Consider the following 27,285-nt stretch of genomic DNA (forward strand, 5'->3'; position numbering starts at 1 on the left):
AGGGCATCTACTTCCTTTTCCCAGCAACAGGCAGAGGAGTCTCGGCTGAGTGCCGACAGCCGGAGGCTCCCCCAGGAGAGCAGAATGACTCTCGCTCCATCTGTCCTCAGCTCGCACTTGTTCCCTGGTAGCTTTATGGCTGCTCTCCTATGATTTCCTGTGTGGGTGTTCCATCTCCCCTGTTAGCCTTGGAGTTCCCTGAAGATGGAGACTTGAACTTCCATCTCCAGGCTACTGGCCATCATTAATTTCATTCTCTCATTTGGCTCCTCAGATATTTATTGGACTCCTATGATAAAGGCAAGGCACTGCTGTAGGTGTGGAGGGACATTAATAGATCATTCAAACACATTTCTTTCGTGTGTGTGTGTGTGTGTGTGTGTGTGTGTGTGTGTGTGTGTGTGTTTTGGTTCAGATGTAATTTCTCAGCGTAAGCACCCCTAGGTGAACAAAGTCTTTTTTTTCTAATGCACATTTAAAATTCAAGAGCCTTTAGGGCTTGGTGGGAAAGGACCACAGCTAGCTGGGTGGCTCAGTGGATGAGAGCCAGACCTAGAGATAGATTGTCCTGGGTTCAAGCCTGATCTCAGACACTTTTTAGCTGTATGACCTTGGGCCAGTCACTTAACCTCAATTACCTAGCTCCTTATTGCTCTTTTGCCTTGGAGTAATACTGTGTATTGATGCTAAGATGAAGGGTAACGTGTTTTTCTTTTAATGTTATTAGAATTCAGTAAGATCACATGTGTAAAGTGCTGTGTACTTTTTAGATATTCCTTTTATTACTGATTGTGCCTTAGACCAGAGAAGCCCCTATCCCAGAATCCTGGCCGCCAAGGGCCCCTGGCTCAGCATCTCACACTCAGTCACCACTCCATACGCCCAATCTAATGGCGACCTCTTAACTTGAGGGTTCTGCTCTGGAGATTTGGGGACAAAAGTGATTGGGCCAGTTTGGTCTGGAGATGGCCACACAAAAGTAGGCAGGGAATGACGAGAACCTGACGCCCCCAAGCAGGTCTGTGGTGTCTTTGTGAGATGTCTTTGAAAGGATCTTCCAAAGTGGTAATTTCTTTGTGTGCCGACATGATTTATGAGGCTTTCTTTGCAAATTGTGGAGATAAATGGTCTTCTGGGCTGGAAAGCTTCAAAGGCAGCGATGCCAGCAGATTAGACGATGCTGAGCAACCTGTGAGCTGCTCCCTCATTAAAAACACTGAGCATGCATGTGTGTGTGTTTGGGGGAAAAGGATATATTGCAGGAGAGGGAGGAAGAGGGTTAAGTTTTGAGTTCTAAGCAGAGAAATGGCCTGGCTGGATCCAGGGGCCCTTTCAGCAGCCGTAGACAGTATCCTCTTGGTCCGGAGATCGGTCCTGCCAGGTCCATTCCTGGTTGTCCCATCCTGAAGTCACGGAGAAAGCTGCACAGCTCCCCAGCTGGTGCTGGGCTTGGCTACAGTGTGGTCCTTCTGGAGGAAGTGAAAAGTCATACGGAGGGCAGGAGGCTGAGGTCCAGTTTGGTGGCTATTTCTTTGCTTTGACTCTGCCAAACAGCAATTGGTATAGCTAGGGGAGCTTTGCAGAGTTGCTTCAGGGACAGAAACCCAGGCTCTGTCTTCCCTCTGGATGTTCTTTTTTTAATGTTTCCTTTATTATATGTCTACCTTTAAATGTGTTTGCACATCTCAGCAGCATTTAAAAGTGTCATGCCCATGGTGTTAAGGCGGGGCTTAGTGTTGTGGATAGGACACTGGACTTGGGTCAGTGAATTACATCCTCAGACACTTACTGGTGACCCTGAGCAAAGCATTCAGCTTCCCCGTGCCTCATTTTCCCCATCTGTAAAACAAAGCAATTGGACTCAAGGGCCTCTGAAGTTCCTTATAGCTCTACGATTCTATGAGTGCTTATCCCTTCTAAGAGGAAGGACAAACAAGCCGTAGGCATCAGCATTTTAGCACATTACCTTGACTTTCATTTCTCTAGGCTTTGGTTTCCTCATCTCTAAAATGAGAGGTTTGGACCAGATGATTTCTGGCCCATTTGCACCCACCTATACCTCTTATCTAAGTTTCTTTCCTCCTTCTTTTCCTGATTCTATCCCCTCCAACATACTGTACACATGTGCATACAGGTACCTATTCTGTGTCCCATTTGCTAGGAGGAGTTAGCCAATGGTGCTGTAGGTTATGGAGGACCTAATAAAATGCAAACTCCTTAAAAGGAGGGTCTGTTTCTGTTTGGTTTTATATCTCCAAACTCTTCCACAGTACTTTGCATTTACACAAGTACATAGACATCTGTCACCCAGCTCTCACCCATGGCTCCAAGAAGCTGTACCATGTGTGGCAGCCACACTCCGGTAAATCCATCTTGGTAGACGAACAAATCAAAATGAGGGTAACAGACAGGTCTCAGACCTGTCAGTGAGTTAGTGGGGTGTCTACTCTGAGCATATGAAGACTTCCCTGGCAGAAAGTGGGAAATGAGAGCCATGGAGGCATCTGAAGCAGGCTTGGTCAGACATCAATGATGCCACTGCTTCCTGGGTCATGGCCAGTCCTTCTTACTTTTGTCCTGCCATTGGACTTTGATGACTCTGGAAGAGAGAGTGAGGCTGGATGTCTTTGGGCAACTCAGTTTCATTTAAATCCAATTCACTCAAATCAAGGCATTACTCTGTGACATCATTGGTCCTCTTCAAAAACAAAATACTGAACAGCTACCACATGGACGCATCTGTTCTCTCCATAATAGCGATACTCCTTCTACCCAAGCAGGTTCATATGGTCCTCGTCCCAGCTGTACCTTCTCATTCTGTTCACTTCTTGTCCATATCCTCTCCACAAAGCCTGTGGATCAATACATAGTCAGTACTCATGTAAATGTTTATTGGCTATTTTTAATATAGAACTGGCTAGAAGAGTGAAATGCCAAGTGGCAGAGTGTATCTTTGGGGAGGGGGCTGAACCCAATTTAGGTCATCTGATCTGAGACCCCCAACATTCTCCCACCCTAACAGTCTCCAAGAATAAAATTCAGCTGAAATGAGATTTTAGAAGTATGATGGTGGGGCAAGGAGTGCTGAGGAAGGAAGGAAGAAAATGAGCTTGGGGTATGAGGCTGAGGCTCTGTTCAAAGGAAATGAGAAAGGGAGCCCTGTCCCCTTGTTGGCTAGAAAGCAGAAAGAGAGCAGAATATATGATGACACCCATTTTATTTTCTTAACTGCTTCTTTTCCTCTTCTATTCTGCTTTTCTTAATGAATTGAAGTCTAGCCTCTGAGTCAGAATGACCTGAGTTCTAGTCTCAATTCTGATATTTACTGACTATATGACCTATTTAGCTTCTGGGTGCCTCCAACCAACTCCTCAATACCATACGTTGCAGAACTGTGTTTTTTTTAAACATTTGTTTACTTCTAAACTTTTTCTCAATTACATATAAACAAATTTTTAACATTCATTTCTTAAATTTTGAGTTACAAATTCTCTCCCTTCTTGAGAAGCCAGGCAATATGATATAGATTATACTTATACAGTCTTGTAAAACTGTTCAGAAATCTGCCTTAGTGGAGGGCCTTTCCTCTTCGGAGTTCCTTACGTGAATGAAATTGCAGGTGCTCACAAAACAAACCCAGAGAAAAAAGCCTGTGAGGTAGATAGAGCAGGTAGGACTCTCCCTACCTCAGAGGACTCTGAGACCCAGTTAGGGGAATCAGTTTGCCCAAGCTCTCACTGGTGGTAGATGGCAGTGTCAATCAGTCATCATTCAGTGAACATTTATTACGTGGTACTATATTAGTGCCAACATTTGAACCCAGCCGTTTCTTCTCACTTCAAGCCTAGTGTTGTGAACCACGAGGCAGAATGCAGAGGCTGGCCCATTGACCTAGGGGAAGAAAACAGAAAAAAGGAGTTAAAACACACACACACACACACACACACACACACACACACACACACACACACACACAGAAAAACCCAGCTAGACTCTTTGTTGTCTAAGGAAAATTCAGAGAGTGCAGGGAAATAGTCTGAGCCAGTAACTTGTGTAATAAATAGATTGCTAAGAGCTAATGATACATCATTATAATCCTGTGCTATCAGCATCTTCTCAGCTTAGGGACCGTGTCAGGTGATTGGGGTTTTAATCTATGGCACCTTCTTGCATTAATATTTAATTTGTGCAATCTAAATAAGTGTTAGTAAGAGATCGACTTGAGCAGTAACTGGGTGAGCTCTGAGGCAGCAAGGTGGCTGAGATTGGGAGAAATGGTCCTGGCTCTGACATTTTCTGTTTGAAGATCCTGTGGGGGAACTCTCTTCACCTCTCCCACAATCAAGTTTTTCATCCATAAAATCAGAATAATACTTGGCTGCCCTACCTGTCCGAATAGGTAATGCTTTGGTTAAGACAATGAAATGGGGAACTGTTAGCATTGTCGTAGGGATAGCTGAGTGGTGCAACGGATAGAGCACGGAGCCTAAAATCAAGAAGACTCATCTTTCTGGGTGCAAATCTGGCCTCAGACACTTATTAACTGTGTGACCCTGGGCAAGTCACTTAACCCTTTTGACCTCAGTTTCCTCATCTGTCAAATGAGTTGAAGGAAATGGCAAACCACTTCAGTGTCTTTGCCAAGAAAACCCCAAATGGGGTCATGAAGAGTTGGACATGACTGAAAAACAACAAAACATGGACATTATTAGCCTTTCTTAAAGGAACTAAAGAATGGAGAGGCAGCCAGGTAGGTTTTAAAGAGGTCCAGACTGTGAAACAGGAAGGAGGAGATTCAAATCTTGCCTCTGATACTTATAGGCTTTGTGACCATATGTGCAAGTCACTGTGAGCCTCAATTAGCTCATCTAAGATTTAAAATATTGACACTGAGGAAATCACAAAAGCTCCATTGTTCATCTTACAAAGAACAAAGACATTGACTTTTCTTTTTGAACCCTCACCTTCCATCTTAGAATCAATACTGAGTATTGGTTCTAAGGCAGAAGAGTGATAAGGGCTAGGCAATGGGGGTTAAATGACTTGCCCAGGGTCACACAGCTAGGAAGGGTCTGAAACCAAATTAAAACTCTGGACACACTGACTTCTACAATGGCTTATATTAACTAGATGACTTTGGGCCACAAAGAGATGGAGCAATGGATAGAATGCTGTACTTGACATCAGGAAGGTCTGAATTTGAATCCTGCCTCAGACACTTGCTGGTTGTATGACTCTAGGCAAGTCATTTTTCCTCTGTCTCAGTTTCCTTATCTGTAAAATGGAGATAATACTAATAGTCAATACTTCCCAAGGTTCTTCTGAGTATCAAATGAGATATCACATGTAAAGTGCTTTGTAAACCTTAGAGCAATATGTTATTCTTTCATCTTTTTTCAACAGGATTCAACCTATTTTGCAAAAAAAAAAAAAAAAGAAAAAGAAAAAGAAAGGAGAAATTGGCTTTGGGAGGAGGTGGAGATTTATGCTGAGGGATCATTTAGGCAGGGCTTTCTGGGCTGGACTCCTTGGATTGGCCTAAGGCAAAGGGGCTCAACCAGACAGAACTAACTTCTGCCTTTATTGGAGAAAGTCACTTGACAAATGGCCTCACTTACTTGGAAATCATTTTATTTATCCACTAAAATGGTTTGGAGCGAGTGTTGTTCCATCTCTGTCTCTGCACCAGCTGATTTGCTAAATTTGGGTGAGATCTATTGACCCAGAGCAAGACTCATCAGCTCGCCTGGACCGATTCTTCAAGGAGAGGGAGGAGCAGTAATTCAGGAACTCCAAGGGAGGAGAGGGAAGATGAGGATGTTATTGTTGTAAGTGATTAAGGCCCTGGCCTTCCAACAAACTGGGACGCCTGGGCAGGGAAGGGAAGTGTTCTCTTCCCCATCCTGATTTCCCCCTTCCTAGAAGGGAAGATAGTCACTAGGGAGGCTAAGAATCAAGAGCCAAGTTATGGAGCCTCTAGTCCCAATGTGATCCCCTGACTCTCCCTCTCTGCCCCTCAGTTGTTCCATAAAAATCCATGTCTCTTCTCTCTTCTCTTGAACCATGGCATTCCTTTCCCCTTTCTCAGAATCACTGAGAGGATAAATGGAAATAAAGAAGAATGATTGGATCTCATGAAACTCTTGTAGCCTATGCCAATTATCTTTCTAGCTTTGGAAAGCCATTGGTCAGTCAGTTGGAAAATATCGTTGATTGCTTCTTGGTGCTGGTTGCTGTGGTTATGGAAGGACACACAAGCTGCTTGAGAGCAGAAACTGTGTCTGATTCATTTTTGTGTTCTCAGAGCTTCGCCCCTTATTCAAATAAGATACTATATGTAAAGCCCTTTGCAAACCTTAATTTGATGGAGAAGTGGAGGGTTTTTTTCTCCCAGTCATATTTGTGACCCTATTTGGGGTTTTCTTGGCAAAGATACCAGAGTGGTTTGCCGTTTCCTTTCCAGCTCATTTTATAGATGAGGAAACTGAGGCCAACAGGATTAAGTGACTTGGCCAGAGTTATGCAACTAGTAAATGTCTGAATCTAGATTTGAACTCAGGTCTTCTGATTCCATGCCTGGGGCTTTCTCCACTGAGCCATCTAACTGCCTCCAATATATATTACATATACATAGATATATTAACCTTGCAACAACCTTGGAAGGTAAGTGCTATTATTATCCTCTTTTTTACATGTTGGAAAATGGAGGCTAATGGGGATTAAGTGACTTGCCCAGGGTCACGCAGCTATTAAGTGACTGAGGCTGGATTTGAACTCAGATCTTCCAGACTCTAGGGTTAGTACTTTATCCACTGTACTACCTAGCTGCCCAGTATAGTATGATATAGACCAGTGGTTCCCAAAGTGGGCGCTACCACCCCCTAGTGGGTGCTGCAACAATCCAGGGAATTACATTCTATTCTGACTTCAATAAATAGTTTCATAATTTCCAGAGGGCACTAAGTAATATTTTTTCTGGAAAGGGGACGGTAGACCAAAAAAGTTTGGGAACCACTGAATAGACCAAGATAGGACCTTAAAAGCCACTAAGTTTGTCCCTTCAATTTTATAGATGAGGAAATTGAGGTTCAGAAACCTTAAGGTAACATTAAGTGTCAGAGCTAGGATTCAAACCCAGATCCTCTTAGCTGCAACTAATAGAATTCTGTAGTGTAAGAAAATATTTGACAGCCATGTTGAAGTCAAGATGATGGACAGCTACCTGCCTAGAATGTAGAATGAACTGAGCTTGGCAGGAGCCTGGCAGGAGCCAGGACAGTTAAGCTCGGGTATAAAAGACAGGGATTTGAACCCATCTGGATCTCAGTTGTGAGATACTTGGGTGAAGGGTGGATTGGATAGGCCTAGCTTGTGCTCTATGCATTCTTCAACCAGCAACCAGCTTTCAACTGTGTTTCATCAATCCCTGTTTCCTGAATTACATTTACCAAGAAGACCAACAAACCTGTCATTTAGCAGGATAACCTTAACTCTAAGTTGAGGCCTGTCCAGCCTCAGCCAAGCTATCAACGATCAAGAACTTTGATCATCAATATATGAGAGAGGATTCATCAATAATATAATCAATCATCTAAATATAGTTAAGGATTTCCTACTCCCACTTTCCCAGCCATTACCCAGCTCCTCCTCCCCTAGATCTATTAGGTATTAAATCATCTTTAAAACTACAACTTGCCTGAGTATTGAAGATCTAGTGGGTTCTAGTAGATTACATCTGTGCCAGCTTAAGGGAAGAGGCTTATTCTATTCCTTCAACATTAGTGATCAGATCCACAGTCAGAAAAGGCGTTATCCAAGGCACAGGGCTTCAGCTGGGCAGAGTTAGTCGAATACTTCTATCGGCTGATTTCCTTGCTTGGCTGGTAGGGCTAGGATACTGTAGTCATCTTGAGTCTGGGATAAGCAGATTCCATATAATCTTGTAACATCAACTGCAGTGGGTGATCCTTTTGGGTTCACTATCATACTTAGGTGTCCCACTCAGGATGCAACACCCACAATTAACTCAGGCTCAAGATTGTCAATAACAATAGACTACACCATGCCACCTTTCATTTTATAGATAAAGAAACAGAAGCCAAGATAGGCTAAGTGACTTGACCAAGATGACACAATTAGTAAGTGGCAGAGCTGGGATTTGAACTTATGTCCTCGATTCCAAGCCTAGTGTGTTTTTTAGCATATTAAACTGTGCCACTTCAGATAATTCAATTAACCTCTCTGATTCTCAATTTTTTCATCTGTAAAATGGGAGGGTTAGCCTAGATGATCTTTAATGTCCCTTCTTACTCTAGAAGCTACAAATAATAGTATTAATAATAATTCTTACTTATATAGCTCTTTCAGGTTTGCAAAGTGCTTCACAATTTCATTTGAATCTTACAACAACCCTGGGAGGTAGGTGCTATTATTATTCCCTTTTTACAGATGAAGAAATTGAGGCATGGAATGGTTGGTGTTTTTATCTGCAGTCTGAGACTGGATCTGAACTCGTTTTCCTGGCTCTAGGACCACTGCCCCGCCTCGTTCCCCCTATGATGCTAATTCCATTTTCTGCATCACATTCTTTGGTGGATCCTTCATACCATGCTTGGCATACATCTTGGGTACCCCCAGCATCACACAGTCATTGCTCAGAAAATGGAATTTCATTTTAATATCAGCCAGAATAAAACGTTAATAGGAAGAGAAGGTTTTGTGGGGAAAAAAAAGAAGAAAAGTCATGTAATACATTCCCAAGCCAAATGGAAATAATTTGGATATTACCAGCTAAGGTACTTTGTAAGTTATAAAGGATTATACAGATGCGAGCTTATTGCTGTATTAGTATAATTGCAGTGACTGTTTCTATTTGCCCCAACAATGTGGATAATTGAGACAGCATCTTCTCCAGTCTCATCGGAGAATAAATGAGGTGTTATTAAATGGTCCAGATAACTGAAACCTACACCCCTGAGCACCAGATTTTTCTCTTTTTCATTTTAACCCTTTGAGGATGGAAATCTTTTTTGAAATGTGTGACGTTTCTCAGCCTTGCTAAACAGAGAAGCCTGGACAGAGCCTGATATGTTCTTGGCGGCCCAGAATCGTCCTTAGGGGCATCATTGATTGTCCTGTACATAACCCAGTGATCCCTGACTCTAGGTAGCCCTAGAGAGTGATATTTTTCTGATCTCTTGATCTTTTTTCTATAGTTTTCTTTAGGTTGCCTCATTCCTCAGTGTCAGGCTGTTTGCTCTCACTTCTCATTGCCACAAACATACCTGCCCTATCAGCCAGCTCCTTGTGTTCGGAGTGCTAAGACATCAGATGCACAAACTTGTTTGAAGTATAACCAGTGTAAGGGGATGCAGGGTGAGGAAGGTTCTTCTGCGAACAAAACTTTGGTGCATTCACATTTGGAATTCATCTTGGGCTGCCCGGAGATCTTTTTTGGTTGCCTACAGAGTTTTGTTTTGTTTTTTGCTGGTGTTCTGGAAAGATGAGATTTCAAATAGATATCCTTTGGATAAGTGAGACATCATGGTATACTGGTTGTCTGGTCGCTTATGTTATTTACCTACCTGTGTGACTTTAGGCAAATGACTTCACCTCTCTGAGACTCAGTTTACTCTTCTATTTAAAAAAAGGAGGTAGCTAGATGGCCCAGTGGCTAGAGGGCCAAGCCTACAGAGTCAAGAAGATTCATCTTCTTGGGTTCAAATCCAGCCTCAGCTACTTACTCACTATGTGACCCTGGACAAGTCACTTAACCCTGTTTGCCTGCACTCTAGTATCTTTGCCAAGAAAATCCCAAATAGGGTCGGGAAGAGTCAGACAGAACTGAAAAATGATTTTTTAAAATGGAGTCAGACTAGATCAGGAGTTCACAATCTTTTTTGTTTACAGACCCCTTTGGCAGATCTGGTGGAGCCTGTGAACCTGTTTTCAAAATGATGTTTTTAAATGCATAAAATACAACACATAGGATTATAGAGGAAAGCAATTATATTGAAATGTAGTTATTCTAGATTAATAATCTTTGCAGATGAAAGAGTATTGGTCTTAACTCCACAAGACTCCAAGTTCCAAATAATCATTTTCTTTTGTTGTTGTGCATTTGTTTCAATTGCATCTGACTCTTTATGTCCCTATTTGTGGTTTTCTTGGCAAAAATGTTAGGATGGTTTACCATTTTCTTCTTCATCTTATTTTACAGAAGAGGAACTGAGACAAATGGAGTTAAATGAGTTGCCCAGGATCACACAGCTAGTGGCTGAGGTCAGATTTGAACTTGCAAAGTTGAGTCTTTTTGACTCCAAGCCCAGTGTTCTATCTACTATGCCACTTAGCTGCCCTAAAATAATCAGAACAACAACAATTAACACATAGTGTTTTCAGGTTTGCAAAGCCCTTTGTACTTTGCCTCATTTAAATTTCACCCCCTATGAGTCAGGAAAGTGTTCATTGGATAGAATATTTGGCCTGGAGTCAGGGAGGTTCAAATGAGGTCTCAGATACCTATTAGGTGTGTGACTCTGGAAAAGTCACAACCTTTTTCTGCCTTGGTTTCCTTATCGGTAAAATGGGGGTCATAATAATAGCACCTACTTCCCAGAGTTGTTCTGAGGATAGAAGATGATATTGAACAATCACTTTGTAAGTACTACATAAATGTCAGCTATGATGATGATGATATAGGTATTGAAGAGATTGCTGTCTGTGGACATTGAGATTTAGAACAGGTAAGAGGTTTGCCAGTGTCTGTGAGATTAAGTGAATGACCTCCCCTCTACCTCAGTTTCCCTATATGTGAAATGAAGATGATCACTAGGGTCTATTCCAGTTCTAACATTCCACATCTGGCCATTGGATCAAGGATGGTTAGAAAGGACCCAGAGATCCCACCTTTTCTTGCCTAAATATTCAATTTCCCTCTCTGTGCCACCCCCTAGTATCTCTGAAACCAGGAGACCAGATGGTTCTTCTAAAAGGGTTGCCTGCCTGCAATTCTTTATTCAATTGTGTATCCAATGTGAAAGCAATTTGAAAAGATTAAAACATGGTGCAAATGTGGAATATGGCACTTCTGCTGGAAATCTATCTCTCAGGGCACAGGAAATGGTTTCCTCTTTTCTTTATGTGGCATACCCAAGGTATGAAGAAGGCCGTGGGAATCAAGGCATTAGGGAATTGTGCCTACCCCATTCCCTACTTCACTCAATCCTAATGATTTCCTTCTTCACTTATTTCAGACAGCCCCACATTGGCCAGGCACATTAGACCTCGATGTTTCCCAGAGTTTTACTACTTTACTACACTTTCTTATTTCTAACTGCCTGAACTTTTGTAATAGATTCCTCTCAAATCCTGCCACCTACATTTTTTCCCCATCACCCCATTTCACATGATGATACATACGATTTATCTTCTGGATGCTTAGATCTGATTGTTTTCCCTCTGTTCAAAGCCCTCTAGTGATTCTCCACCTCTTTCATTCAAAGTCTTCCACGGTTTGGCCTCACACTTCATTTTTTATTTGATCTCGGAATACTTCCCTCCATGGATATTCTCTTCTGGAAGGGTCGTCTTCATCTCTGGGTGTCCTGGATCCCTTTGGCAGTCAGTGTGGTTTAGCCCATGGACCCCTTCTCAGAAAAATGTTTTAAACTGCATAAAATAGGATCAGTGAGGAGGCTAAGTGGATAGAGTGCCAGGCCTGGAGTCAGGAGGTCTCAGGTTCAAATTTGACCTCAGACACATCTAACCGTGTGACCCTGAACAAGTCATTTAATACCACCCATTGCCTAGCCCTTACCCTTCTTCTACTTTGGAACCATAATAAGGAAAGAGTAAAATAAAATAACATGCACAGGATTACAGAAGAAATCAAAGGTTAGTGAAAATAAATATACAACTTTTTTTCCCATCCAAGTTCACAGACCCTCTGAAATTTATCCATGAAACCCATATTAAGAACTCCTGCTCTAGCCAAACTACAATCAATACTCATTATCTCTTATAAAAACTTATGCTCTCTCACCTCCACATATCTAGAGTAGCCTCCATCCACACCCACTGAATCCCTGCCCTTTCTTTAAAGCCTGCTATGAATGCCAGCTCCTTTAAGAAGCCTCCCCTGAGAGCCAGCCTTTTCCCCTCTGATTTTCCCTCTTTTTTTTAAGCCCTTACCTTCCATCTTAGAATCAATAGTATATATTAGTTCCAAGACAGAAGAGTGATAAGGGCTAGGCAGTGGGGAGTTAAGTGACTTCCCTGTGTCATACAACTAGGAAATGACTGAGGTCAGATTTGAAATCCACTGAGCCATCTAGTTGTCCCTGCCTCCCTCTTCTCAAGGCTCTGTCAATTTGTGTGTTTATTTCTGCCTTATGGTTCTTTTTGGATATGTCATTCTCCTATTTGAACATAAATCTCCAAGATTAAGGGACCCTATTTCTTCTAGACTTGTATCTTCCCTCTCCCCCTCCCTCAGCTCCCAGCATAGTGCTTTGCGCACAGTAGGCATGTAATTAATATTTGCTGGGCTGAATTCAGCTAATGAAGGAGTTGCTTAGAGCTCTGGGGACTCTGCTGGGACTCTTGGCATCCAGAGCTGTCACCAGACAAGTTGTTCACCCCCTTTAGGGAGCTCTAGAATTTGAATTGCAGCAGTGATACTTAGAAATAATTTTGGAGACTCATTTAATTACATTCGAAGATTTCTAACATGGTCTTGTATTTCTTTGGGAGGCACAGTGCCCAGAATGAGAGAAAGGACCATCCTGCTGGGCTCTGCCCTGGCCAGACCCCATATCTGGTGTCTTATGTCCAGTTCTGAGTGTCACATTTTAGGAAGGACTTTCACAATTTGAATCATGTCCTATGGGAGTTAGATGATTACTGAGGTTCCTTCTATGCTATCATTCTAAAATCTGCAGACTAAGAAGGGAGGAAGATAGAGACAGAGACAGAAACTGATTCATAGAAAGAAAGAAGTAGAGATAGAAAGATATTGAAATTTCAAGACAGACATAGGATCATATGTAAAGAGCTAGAAGGGACCCCAGAGGCTATCTAGTCTAATTTTCTTACTTTACAAATGAGAAAACTGAGGGCCAAGGAGGTTGAATGATTTGCTCAGTGATGAAAAGAGTTTTGGACTTGGAATCAGAGAACATTATTTCAAATCTAGGCTCTGCCACTTACTATTTGTGTGACTGTGGGCAAGCTATTTATGTTTAAGGGGATTGGACTAGATCAGGGGTTGGCAACCTTTTTGGCCGTGAGAGCCATAAATGCCACATTTTTAAAAATGTAATTTCGTGAGAGCCGTACAGTGCTCACAGTGCGCTCTCCTTCAACAGCGCCTGAAAAGAATTGACTTTATGGCTCCTGCAGAAAGAGCTATACGTTGCCAACCCCTGGACTAGATGGTTTATAAAGTCTCTTAGAGATCTAAATATATGATCCTATTACTTTAAGAGGTCCCTTCTAACTCTAGACCTATGACTCCATGATCCAAAAAATAGGAAGAGAGAGAGAAAAATATATAGAAAAAGAGAGGCAGGAGGCAGATAAGCAGAGAGGCAGACTAAGATTTAAGAGAAACAAGAGAGAAATGATTCACTATAATCTCACTGGTAACCCTAGGTCCTTTACCTTCCAGAATATCATAATTCCAAGCCCTCTGGTCCTTTAATACGGAAACTACTAGGTCCTGTGTGATCCTGACTATGACTCCATGATATTTGAAATCTTTCTTTCTGGATGCTTGTAGCACTTTTTCCTTGGCCTGGGAGTTCTGGAATTTGGCTATAATAATTCTGTGAGTTTTCATTTTGAGTTCTCTATCAGGAAGTGATGAGTAGATTTTTTCAATTTCCATTTTTCCTTCTTGTTCAAGAATATTAGGGCAGTGTTCCCTGATCATTTCTTATAATATGGGGTGTTCTAGAATCTTTTTTTGGTCATGACTTTCAAGTATTCCAGTGATTCTTTCCTGGATCTATTTTCCCAGTCGGTTGGTTTTCCAGTGAGAGATTTCAGATTTTCTTCTATTTTTCATTCTTTTGATTTTATTTTGTTTCTTGTTATCTTATGGAGTCATTTGTTTCCATTTACTAAATTCTAATCTGGGGAAAGTTATTTTCTTCATTGCACTTTTATTTTTCCTTTTCTATTTGGCCAATTCTACTTTTTAAGGAGTTGTTTTCTTCATTCTCCATTTGGCATATTTTAGGAAGTTGTTTTCCTCTGTAAATTTTTCCCAAGCTGTTGACTTTTTCTTCTAATTTCTTTTCCCAGTTTTTCTTCTGCCACTCTTATTATTTGATTTTTAACTTCTTTTAAAGTTCTTCTAGGAATAGGAATTATTTGGAGGATTGATACCCTCTCACATTTCAATTTGAAGCTTCATGTTTTTGTTTTGGCATTGTTGTCCTCTTCTGAGTTTTGGTCTTTACTATCAGAAAAGTAACTTTCTATGGTCAGGTTTTTTTTTATCCTTTGCTCATTTTCCCAGCCTTTTTTCTCCATGATCTTGACTTTTTATTGAAGTTCAGCTCTGTTCTTAGGGGGAATGGAAAACTATCCCTGGGCTCCCCCAAGTACCATATGCACTGGATTGAGCTGGATTCCACTCCCCCCCTAGTGTTGTGAGTGCTGGCCTACTCCTCATAGCTACTGGTTCTGCTATTTTTTCCTCATTCCCCATTGAGATGGATACTTCCTGTTCCCCTCCACATTTTCCTGGGATGAAACATTGCTTCACCCTGTCTTTTGTTGATTCAGCCATTCCAGAATTTGTTTTAAGGTACTATTTTTTTCTTGGTGGTTGTCTGGAGGTGGATTTGGTTGAGCTCAGAGCATTCCTTACTCTGCCATCTTGACCTCTGGAAGTAGAAGATCTCAAGGTAAAGCCTCCTCCCATAACTCTCTGTGTTTCTGTTTCAGGCTGTGACAGTGACCACTGGGGTCCCCACTGTAGCAATCGCTGCCAGTGTCAGAATGGTGCCTTGTGCAACCCCATCACAGGGGCCTGCGTATGCGCTGATGGCTACCGGGGCTGGCGCTGTGAGGAGTTCTGTGAGCCAGGGACCCATGGCAAGGGTTGTCAGCTCCCTTGTCAGTGCCATAATGGTGCTACCTGTGACCCTCGAACTGGAGAGTGCCACTGTGCGCCGGGCTACACTGGTGTCTAGTAAGTCCTATGGAATGAACTTTTTTTAAAGGATATATGAAGGATTATATGCCACGCACTGTGATAAGTCCTGGGAATGCAAAGAAAAAAGCAAAAACTTTCCCTTCCTAGAAGAATTTCATGCTCTAACTAGAAAAGACAACACATACAGGAGAGTTCAACTATGAGTCAGATGGAGAGGTCCTACAGGTGCAGTTTCGGGGTAGATGGCAAAGCCAGGAGCCTTTAGGAGGCAAGACCAAGCCACCCATTTCTTCCATGCCCCAAGCATCCTTCCACTTTGGAGTGTGAACAAACATGAGCAGCAAGGCCACCAAGCTGTTTGCCTTAGCTCTTAACTGCAGTGCCACCCACACAGTTTTTCAGCTCTGAAAGAATGCACAAGAATCCCCTTGAATCTTTTGGCCCAAACTTGAATCCCTTCTCCCTGGTGCTCTCTATTCCAAGCTGCATAGGGTCACCTAACCCTCCTTAGAAGATGTCCTCTGGTTTGGGTATCCTCGAGTGTGTCCATAGCCCTGACCCAGAGCTCCTGAATCATTGTTCAGACCTCCTTGGAGAGGCCCATTCATACGAGGATTGGGGATGTCTGCTTCCTGTCAGTTCAGGGTGCTAACCATTCCAACCTAGTCCAACTCACATTTATTAAGTGCCTACTGCATGCAAGGCATCGTGTTGTGTCCTAAGGGCACAAACACAAAATGAAAACCCCTCTCCTCAAGCAGTTTATTCTTTTACGGGGGTGAGATATAACATATAAATAGATAGGCAAGTGCATGGTAATTTCAGGAGGAAAGGGAGATGGGGAAAGAGAGGCTTCCATAACACATAACAGCACAACACATGAAGGAAGCCACTTCGGTATTCTGACTTGGCATTCTCAGCTGACCTTGGCCTCAAGTCTCAAGTGAGTGGGGGGATCAGAGCCCACTGGCACAAGGGTCAAAGGCCATAGAGAGAAGTCTTGAGAACAAGCATGGGGGTAAATAGTATTTTTGCTTATCTCAGTTGCTCTTACACCACTTCCAAACCAAGCTCTGAGAGGCTTCTGCATAGCCTTTGTCAGTTGTGAACCCTTAGTACCAAGGATTAGGAATATTCAGTTTGGAATCCCTACAGAGAAAATCAGCTCCAAGTCATCCCTAGAACTTCCTTGTCCTCTTGGAGTTCCCAGTGGCCATAGCTTCTCTAGGTCCGTCTTGCCTCTATATCCCAAAGTGATCCCAACAGGCCTCTTCATCCCAATGAGGAGTAACCTGAGGACAGAGGACCTTTGGAAGGAGAAATATTAGAAAAAGCATTCCTTAATTTTCCTTCCACACCTTTCTCAGGATAGCTTATCTGCAGGGAGTCAATGATCAAGGACCAAGGTCAAGATCAGTCTGCATTTATTTATTTATTTTAAACCTTTAACTTCTGTCTTATTAGCAATTCTAAGACAGAAGATGCTGAGCTGGGCAAATGGGGTTAAGTGACTTGCCCAGGGTCACACAGCTAGGAAGTGTCCAAGATCTGAGCCTAGTTCTTCCTGACTCCAGGCCTGGTGCTCTATCCACTGTGCCATTCAGAGGCCCCCAAATTGCATTTAATTCCTTATCCCAGGATCACCTCCTTAAAGGGTGAATTGTCAGAGGGGCAATGAAGTATAGAAGAAAGAACTCTGGGCTCTAGTCCCCAGTCTGTTGTGATTCCAGGCATGTCACATTCTTGCCTTTTAAGCAACCTGTGTTCTGGGCACATAAACCCACTGGCTGTTACCAGGCATTCCAGCCTCCCATCAGCCCCTCCTGGAAAGCTGTCCCTTCCTCCCCTCTTCTTTCAAGGCTCAAATCAGATACTACCTTGGAAGTTGGAACCTTTCCCGATTCTTCTAGTTGTTAGCTCTTTCTCACTTCCAGTTATGTTGTGTTTATCTGTCTGTATAAACAGGGTCATGCACTCCTTTACCCAAAGGGAGAATGGAAGGTTTCTGAAAGGAGAAACTATTTTTTATTTAGAGTTGGTGCTCCTGAGCCCAGGGTTATAGGGACCCTTAATGAGGGCACTTCTAGAAAACACCGTGTGTGACCCCTGAAAGATTAAGACTTCCTGAACCAACATTCTGTTTTCCTGGGCATCTGGGACACTTGTTGCTATTGGTAGCAATCACGTACCTCCTTCTCAGCCACCCACATTTAGTGTTAGTCCAGATGTATTCATTTACCCATTGGCAGTAGTAGATTCCCCAGAATGCTCATATTCCAGGGATATAAGCCCCCGCTTCCTCTCTCCTAACTCTCTTAAGAGATTCTGGAATTAAGATGATATCTCCATTTTATTTTATTTTATTTTTGTAAATAATAAAACATTTATTATTATATCTCCATTTTAGAGAAGGAGCAACTGAGGACAGGAAGACTTCCCAAGATGGCACAACAAACAGAGCCAAGCAGTCTAGGGCATCCCTGCCTACTCGCTTTATCTCTGAACACGCCCCATCCCCTAATGCCAAGTGCAGGAGTGGGTCTGGTCCTCTTCTCACCCATAATTAATGAAATTGTTTTCTTTTCAGCTGCGAGGAACAGTGCCCACCTGGGAGCCATGGAGCACACTGTGACCTGCGTTGCCCCTGCCAGAATGGGGGTACCTGCCATCACATCACAGGGGAATGTGCTTGTCCCCCCGGATGGACAGTAAGTGACGTCTCAACTCTGGTGGGTCAGGATTTGAGGCAAAGAGACAAGAAAAATGGATGGAGAGTCTTGGGTTTGGAAAATTGTCTTCTCCTTTCTCCCCTCTTGTTCAGATGACAAAGTCCTGCTAATGGGTGTGAAGGAGTTAGAGGCCTGCAGGACATAGCCACTGTGAGCTCTGCGGTAAAGTTAATGTAGTTATGAGGTCTACAGTGGGAAACCCTGAATAACTGAAATCCACAATGTCAAAAACTTGAATGCTTTCATGATCTTTTCACTTTCAACATTTCCCCTACCTAGAAGAGCTCCCTTAAAATAAATACAGGCAAACAAAACAAATCAGCACATTCGTGATGTGCGTCTGCCCCATTCCACACCTGCCGTCCACCACCTTTCTATCAAGAGGCAGCATTCGTCCCTGAAGTCACGTCCAAATCTCTTTTTAGCCAGGAGGTTTCACCTCTTCCTGGGGGCCTCCTAAACTTCTTTTAAGGTTGCTGAGAAACAGACCCCAGGAAGGACTGACTTAACCTGCACTCTGCTGCCTCCATCCCTGTTTTTGCTTTCCAGGAAGACCTCCACTTAATGTACCTCATCAGTACTGGCCCCATCCTGGAAATACTAAGTGGCCTACTGAGGCCGTTTCCCCTTGGGCCCTAATGAGGCATCACTGATGAGGGGACCACCATGCAGCCTGCTGAACAGGAGGAGTATCTTTTTGGAGGCTGTGAATAAAGAGGGGGACGGGGGAAAAGGGGAGTCAAAGGGGCACCACTGATTGAGGAGGGGGCTTGTTAAGCCAACTGCCCTACATCTCCCAGTCTAGCCATCTTAGAACCCTGGGGGAAAGCTTCTTGGAAAACCAGCTTTTTGCAAGGTTCCTCAGGGACCAAGGCAGGTGCATTGGAGCCAAGGAAGCAAATGGACAAGCTGAAATGAGAAGGGGTCAGAGGCAGGTTGACAAAGAGCCTTGTGAACACTGAGCGTGCATTTCAATGCTGATCTCCAGCAGTAATGAAAGCAGTGCTGAGTCGTCAGAGGAAGAGAAGGGAAAGAGAGAAAGCCGGAACACACAGGAAAGTGTGGGATGCAGAGAGAACAGGCTTGGAGGGTGATTTTTTTCCCCACCCCGTTGACACATCGAAGGATTTATTCTTCCAGATGAGAGAAGTTTGTGTCAATGAGGAGCCTTTGGATTTGAGGACTTTATGTTTTTAATTTTATCGTAGACAATTGGATTTCTATTTTTGACACGAGGCATTTTACTTGCAGATTTGTATGAATTATTAATACCCCACACACAGGCACGAACAGTCACAAAATAATGAATCTAAAACCAAGTGATGGGGCTTCTCCCAAGGAAAGGGGGATGGCTGGGGAGAGGTGGGGAATATGGGAGAAAGTCTCCTTCCCCAGGGTGGCCACCACCCCCCTTCCATTTGTCAGGCTCCAGCCTCTTAGTGGTCCCCATTGCTCACTTCCCTACCCAGGATGATTGTAACCCTGTCCAGAATCTAGAAAAAGAAAGCTTCAACTCCAGGGCTGGCTCCCAGAGGACCAGGACATTGTGCCAAAAAGGGAACTGGCCTTCAGCGGTGGCCCCATGTGAACTCTCTTCTTCATTCCCCCCAACCCCAATTAGAGGGTCCAGGGGTTCAAACCCTCTGCTTTAGGAAATGGGCCAACAGGACAAGTCACTCCTGGGTATACTTCCATTGGTCTTGGGATAGAGTGTGTCACTACAGCTCCAGGTTGAGTTCTGACAAAATTTCTTCCTTGTTCTGGGATCTTATGTGCCTCATCAGTACTACCCCTTTCCTGGAGTTACTGCTGGAGACTTTGCCAAGGACAAAAGAAAGAGAGGGGGGCAGTGAGGATGTGAGGTGGAAGTTATTTCATGACACAGGAATCAGAACTCAAGCCCAAATAAATTGGGGAGTCTCTAACCACTCAGGGGAGTCAGATAGATCCCCAAACAGAGCACTCACCTTCCATCCTTCCCTGTGTACTGAACCCCAGTCTAGGCACTGCAAAGGAAAATGGACAAATAGGAAAGCATTCCAGTCCTAGAGAGAGCCCAGACTGGCAGTGGAAAGAGGGGATATACTTATAAAACAGCATACAAATTTTGAACGTAAATGAAATTTTGTAAGTAGAAAAGAGCACAGAGTAGACAAGCAAGGGGTAGGGGTCCATCAAGGATGGTTTAAAGTTTTCCTGGAGTGAATTTCAAACCATATTTTGAAAGCGGTAGGATAGAAGAAGGAATGCCAAATTGAGTGATTGCATTTCTGATGAATAAATGAATGAATCAATCAATTAATTTAAAAAAACATTTATTACGTGGCAGGCATTTTAAGCCCAGAAAATACAAATAGAAAAAGCAAAACTGCCCCTACCCTCACATTCGAATATAACCCTGTTTGGATTGTTTGTGCCTACTGCATTCTAGATGATACGATGGATAGAGTGCCAGGCCTGGAAGTCAGGAAGACTCATTTTCATGAATTCAAATCCAGCCTCAGACACCAGCTCTGTGACCCTGGGTAAATCACTTCATCTTGTTGGCTTCAGTTTCCTCATCTGCAGAATGAGTTAGAGAAGGAAATGGCAAACCACTCCAGTATCTTTGCCAAGAAAATCCTAAATGGGGTCCTGAAGAACCAGACACAACTGAAAATGACTAAACCATAACAAAAAGGCACTTAATAAGTATCGATTGATTGATTGAGAGATGTCACAGTAATAGTGAGTAGAGTTGTAGATCAATCAGTCAACACGTCTTTTCTAGAAATATAGTATAGATTTAATTATTATCCCCAGAGCTAGAGGTGGAAAACGAGGTAGTGAAGGAGGAGAGCAAGACGGGGGAGAGGTAGCACTTTCAAAACTGCAGAGGTGAGAATAGCTGAGCCCTGTGTGGGGGACAGCAAGCAGATTAATTTAGCTGTAGCTAAGGGATGTGGCAGGACAGTAATGAGAAGACAGGAAAGAGGAGACCAGTTGGGCCTTGAAGGACAAGCAGAGGGCTTTGGAGTTTAAGAATGAAAGGACATATAATCAGTGGAATAGCATAAGCAAAAATAAAGACAATTCCTGCTCTTAAAGAACTCATATTGTAATTAAGGAAGACAACACATAAAAGAAAGTTCGGCTTCAAGTCTGTCAGAAAATCCCCTAAGTCTTAAAGGTTCGGTGATAAGGCAGGTGGCAAGACCCAGAGGGGACCCTAGGTTACATAGGTAGTTGAGAAGACAGTGCTGGGGATAGAGGTGGAGCAGATGGTAGAACCTGGTGGTCTTCCTTCTCATCAGAAAGAAGGGGAAGGGTTGATGTGGGTAAACAAACACAAATACACACACAGGGGTTCTTTGGGGGGGAAAGGGATGAAGGAAGAATGAAGGGTGAAGATGTATAACTATCTTAAACAAATACAAAAGGGGCTGTGACAACGTGATCGAGTGAGTGGCAGTTAGACAAAATCAGCCAAGGATATCTTACTTCTCCAGGGAAAGACATGACAGAAATAAAAAACACTTTTAATAATGACTTTAAAGGGTAAGGGCAGTAGAGAGAGGTCACCCTAACCTAGTTATCTAAGGACAAACTCAGGAACTGGGAACTGGGTCAGGATCTACACTATTTTAACCCAGGCTGCCTGGATTAGCCTATAAGGCTGGAAGGTGAATGGGTGTCTCACAGCTTGAATCCACTTCTGTTCCCACATGATCCAGCACAGATCCTCAGCAAATTAATCTAAAAGGATAAACCCAAGGAGCTTGAATCAGCTTGGGATGTCCACCACCCAAGGCTGATCCTCCCACTCAACTTGAATTTCCCACAGGCAGGTGTTTCTTCTGGAGGCAAATCCACACTCTCCTGGGCTCTTCACTGGAGACAGTTTTCAGCATCCAACTGCTCTCTCAGCCATAACAGAGTCTCAGGAAATCACTTCCTTCCTTGCCACAATTCTATCCTTGGAACCTTCAGATCTTATCTGACAGCCTGACAGCCTGGGTGCTAATTTCACTAAATATCTAAACTCTTCCTCATTACAGGGTCAAGCTCCCAGGCTAGGTGAGATGAGAGGGTGGTGGCAGTGACTCAGCTGTCCCAGAAGGGTTCCAGAGAAGGCAGGCTGACCTCCACCCACCTGTGTTATGCCCAGCATGGCCTCTTAGAATGGCAAGGAATATAAAGGTGCTGCTCCCAACACAAACTGATTCCTTGTTTCCTCAGAGCAGAGGAAGAAAAGTTAGGGGATGAAGATGGGCTTCTTCTACAGCAGAGGGTAGTATTGCCTTATAGAAAGACCCTCAGGCTTGGTTGTCCTTAAACACAGCTGTACAGAGACGAGCACTGGACTTGGAGTAGGAGATTTGGAGTTCAGGTCCTAGTTAGCTTGTGTAACCCTGGACAAATTACTTTGCCTCCCTGGGCCTCAGTTTCTTTTTCTATAAAATGGATAACCTCAGGTGAGGGAGAGTTGGATTGGATTTCTGATGTCACACTCAAACAGAAACATATCCCTGGGAAAGCTAAGTGGTTCAGTGGATCAAGAGTCAGACCTGAAGTTAAAAAGACTTGGGTTCAAATTCAGCTTCAGACACTTCCTAGCTGTGTGACCCTGGCCAAGTCATTTAACCCCATCTAGCCTTAGCACTCTTCTAAATATTGATTTTAAGATAGAAGGTAAAGGAAAGGAAGGAGGAAAGGAAGGAAGGAAGGAAGGAAGGAAGGAAGGAAGGAAGGAAGGAAGGAAGAAAGAAAGAAAGAAAGAAAGAAAGAAAGAAAGAAAGAAAGAAAGAAAGAAAGAAAGAAAGAAAGAATTGGAGGAAGGAAGGGAGGAAGGAAAAATGCTGGACAAATATTGATTTAAAAAATCACAAACTAGCATGATCTATGCTGTATCATTGGGAATGTTTAGCCTAGAGATGAAAAGATACAGAGGAAGCATCATGGCTGGCTTCCAAGTATTTGAAGAGGGAGTGGACTTGTCCCTCTTGGTCCTGGAGAGCAGAATCAGAAGGAATGAATGGAAGGTGCAAAGAGGTAGATTCAAAGCCAAGAAAAAAAAATTTTTAACCCTTTCCTTTTGTCTTTGAAATTATATTAAATATCAGTTCTAAGGCAGAAGAGGATAAAGGGCTCGGTGACTGGGGTTCAGTGATTTGTCCAAGATCACACAACTAGGAAATGTCTAGCTCCAGATTTGAACTGAGGTCCTCCTGATGCTCTATCCATTGAGCCACCTCACTTAGAGTTACAAAATCCCTTTTCAAGGACTTCATCCATGGAAATCAAGAGGGGAGCAGGGTAAAGAGTTCGTCCTTGTGCCCAGGATCTTTTGTGCTTTTTTTTCCCAAATGAATGTAGAGACAAGGAGGATGAACAAAAAAAATGTTTTAAACCCTTACCATCTGCCTTGGAATTCATACTAAATAATTGTAAGGGCTAGGCAATGGGGGTTAAGGGACTTCCTCAGATTCACACAGCTAGGAAGGGACTAAGGTCAGATTTGAATCTAGGACTTGCGGTCTCTAAGCGGCTTATCCACTGAGCCCATTCACTGTCCTCAAGAAAAATTTAATAATTAGAGCTGTCCAAAAATCAAATGACTCCACTTTCTTAGTGGAGTCAAAATCAGTCAACAAACATTTGTGAAGTGTTTCCTGTGTGCCAGGCATTGTGCCAAGCCCTGGGGATACAAGGAAAAGCAAAAAGCCAATCCCTGTCCTTGAAAAACTTATGGTCGAATTGGGGAGACAGCATGCAAGGAACCATGTACAAACAAGATATGGATAAAATGAGGGCAGCCTCAATAGAGAGCCAGGGCTGGAATCGGGAGGCCCTGGGTTCAAACCTAGCCTCAGGTGCTTCCTAGCTGGGTGACCCTGGGCAAGTCACTTAACTCCCATTGCCTAGCCCTTACTGCTCTTTTGTCTTGGAAATGATACTTAGTATTGACGCTAGAGGAAGTAAAAAAAGCATTTTTTTAAGTAAGCATAGTTGCAGAGGGAAGACATAGGAGATTATGGGGGACTTCTTAAAGAAGACAGCAGGAGGAGCTGAGGGGGAGAGCATTCCCAGCTTGGGGAACAACCAGTGAAAATGTTTGGAGTCAGCAGATGAAGTGTCACATTTGAGAAGCAGCAAGGAGAGCTATGTCACGGTGAGGGGGGCTTCAAGAAGAGATCTTACAACTATGGGAGAGATTTTTGTTATTGTTTAACCATTTCAGCCATATCTGATTCTTTATGACCCCATCTGGAGTTTTCTTGGCAGGGATCCTGGAGTGGTTTGCCATTTCCTTCTTCTAATCTTTTTACAGATGAGGAAACTGAGGCAAACAGGGTTAAATGACTTGTCCAGGGTCACACAACTAGTAAGTGTATGAGTCTGAATTTGAACTTGGGTCTTCCTGGCTCCAGGTCCAGTGCTCTATCCATTGTGTCACCTGATTGCCCCAAGTTAGAGATGCTGTAGAAGGAATTCCTCTGCCAACCTTATTTGGACCAAAGGACCCCTGAAGACCTTTCCAGTTGTTGAAACCTGTGTTCTGGGGCCCAGCTAGACAGCTCTTTTCACTGCTTATGTGATCCATATCTTTGTTCCCACTCTTGCCCCCTCCAGGAATCCTTCCTACCTTCCCTCTACTAAACCACATCCTCCTCTGACTCCCCAAGCTCACTGGAATCTCTCCCACCTTGGGAAAGCTCCTCCCAGGGCACTTACTCCATGTGGACCACAAAATTTGGACCGCTGCACTAGCCTACAGTGGCTCAATGGTTTCTGGCTCCACTTGCTCAAACGTCTTTGAGGGCAAGAATCACATCCTTATGTTGTCTTTTCTGTTCCTCTCCTAGCCCTGAGCACAGGGCCAGGCACAGAAATAGCATCTGTAATGATTACTATGGAAACCAAAGCTGATGGTCCAGGTCCAGGCCAAGGGTGATTCATCCACTGAATGGGACCTGGGGTCCACTGGCTTAGAGCAGCAGTCTAAGCCAGATTTGTACATAGGCATAGGTTCTCCTGGGGGTGGGGTGTTAGTAATTCTCACAAATCTGCCAGAAAACCAGTTCTCAAAGGGAGGAAAATCATACAACAAAGTATCAAACAGTAAAAAGGACACACTAAACGCATTAGCTGGTGGCTGTTCTGCTCAGCTAGTATTATATAAGCATCCGCCAGGCTTTCTCATTTATTAGTTTAGCATCCGCACGGATAATACAAACTTTAACAACAGTTTCTAGCAGGGGGTCCTCATCTGAGGACTACATTTCTAAAAAATATTTTGATAACTATATTTCAATGTAATTGGTTTCCTTTGTAATCCTACATGGTTTATTTTGTGCATTTAAAAGCAAAGGGTCCATAGGATTACTGGATTCTCAAAGGGGTCTGTGATGCAAAGAGAGGTTAAGCACCCCTCAATGATTAAGATGTTCAACATCCATCACTGGCCCCACGGGCCATCTGCACCGTGCAGGCATGCAGCTCTGAAGCCACGTGGCTTTTTGTTTTCTACATAACGCCTCCACTTGGTGGTCCAGTCGTTCCTTGGTCAGCACAAGTCATCCAGAACCTCTGTCTCCTCCATTTCAGGGAGTGGTGTGTGCCCAGCCCTGCCCACCAGGAACATTTGGCATCAACTGCAGCCAAAACTGCCCATGCCACCATGGAGGGCAATGTGACCACGTGACAGGACGGTGCCACTGTGCAGCCGGCTACATGGGAGATAGGTAAGGTGTCAACATCAGTCATCCTTATTGTTGGTATCTCCATCATTCATAATAGCTGTGCAAATAAGGATGGTGATTGTTCCCAGCCTGCCCCTTCTCGCACTCCTCGGAAGGCACTTGGTAAATATTCCTCCCAAACAGGCTCCCCTTTAGCCTGCAAAGGGTCCCCCACTCTAACACTAAGTCTAAGGAAGTTCCCCCAAACTAACACTAAGATTTATAGTGATTCTCCCTGGGAGAAGTCGGAAAATAAACCTTCCAATCTCAATTCTATGAGTTAACGGTAATCCAAAAGTCACATCGATTTAGCTCTAGAAATCAATCACTTTGTTCACATATGTATAGCATAGCAAAGAGGCAGGATAGCCTATTGGAATGGGTGTTGGCCTTGAAGTCTAGAAAATCTGAGGCCAAACACTGCCTCTGATCAGTGCCTCTCAGAACCCTCCCTCGTGCTCTGAGAGTACAAGTTGCAGACAAGTTATTAATGTCCATCAGTGGAGATGATTTCCATACTCTGAATTCCTTGCAACAATAAAAGCACAGGCCTTGACCAAAACAAAGCAAAAACTAACAAACAAAAACAATAGCACCTGTCCCAAAGGAGCAGGAATGCTGAGGGAGAGCTTGGTTTTTGTTTTTTTTTTTTTTTTCAGTTCTGGCCTGACTCACATACATAGGTCAAGCAGCAATGATTCTGTTCCCCAGAATTATATTTTCTACTTCCCTTCAGATTGTACTTATTCCTGATGTAATACAGCTGGCCAACCCTAAAGGCCCATGGGGGTGGGAGTGGTTCTAATCTTCCAGGAGAATAAATATCACAAAGACCCCCTAAACTGGCTGAAAGATCAAACTCACACCTGGGCTTGAGAATCAGAAAGGAGTCAAGCTAAGGACCTTTCCAGGCCCAAAGTCTACAAATCCACATTGATGTGGTTCAGACCCTCCCAACCCCCAGACTAGCCTGCTCCTGCTTTAACATTCAGTCCAGTCTTCATAGTGATAGCACATAAGGATACAACTGGAGCCTAAATGTTTTCTGTTTTTATCTTACTTTTACCTGCAGCTTGAGATCATTTAGGAATAGCGTCATTTCTTTTAGAATCTGTGCTCATGTGTGCTCATGGCATTTCCTTGTACCTGGCTTCCAAAAAACCCTAGCACCATAATGGACCCAAGTTAGTGCTTGGTGTGGAATCCAAAGACCTCGGTTCAAATTGCAGTTCTATTACTTTCTTATCCATTTGCCCTTGGACAAATCACTTAACTTCTACAAAATAAGGGCTTTGGAGTATATTGGCTCTAAAGTCTCCCAGCTCTATATACTGAGAATTTTGCTAGGTCTTTGGAGAAGGCCAGAGCTGAAACCTCCCTCTAAAGGGAGCACAAGCCACTAGACACAAGACGAGGCAAGAAACAAAGATGAGAGGGAAGGGTAGAACACAGGTAAGGCAAGCATGGTTTGTTCCAGTCCAGACTCTTAAGAGGACAACTACCAATCAGTCGTTCAAAGAAAAAGACACAGTTCTGTTTTTCCACTGGCTGGGTCTCCAGGGTCAGCATTCCATGGTCTAGTATCCATGTTTCCTAACCCTCCAAAATTTCAGCTCGTGTGTTTTATCCTGGTCAAAGGAATCAGGGGGCAAAGCTTCCGAGATAGGAG

At 43.4% G+C, this 27,285-nt stretch overlaps 1 protein-coding gene across 2 annotated transcripts in view; it reads left to right on the forward strand.

Moving 5' to 3' along the window:
• Positions 1 to 27,285, forward strand: part of MEGF11 (multiple EGF like domains 11) — a 317,433-nt gene that overhangs the window by 209,121 nt on the left and 81,027 nt on the right. For both annotated transcript variants that reach the window (XM_044662411.1, XM_044662412.1), the window contains exons 3-5: positions 14,956 to 15,202; positions 17,754 to 17,874; positions 25,483 to 25,619. In XM_044662411.1, coding sequence (XP_044518346.1) covers positions 14,956 to 15,202; positions 17,754 to 17,874; positions 25,483 to 25,619 — 505 coding nt within the window. The remainder of the gene's footprint in view (positions 1 to 14,955; positions 15,203 to 17,753; positions 17,875 to 25,482; positions 25,620 to 27,285) is intronic.

The sequence above is a fragment of the Gracilinanus agilis genome, chromosome 2, assembly GCF_016433145.1.
Source record: "Gracilinanus agilis isolate LMUSP501 chromosome 2, AgileGrace, whole genome shotgun sequence".
Lineage (NCBI taxonomy): Eukaryota > Metazoa > Chordata > Mammalia > Didelphimorphia > Didelphidae > Gracilinanus > Gracilinanus agilis.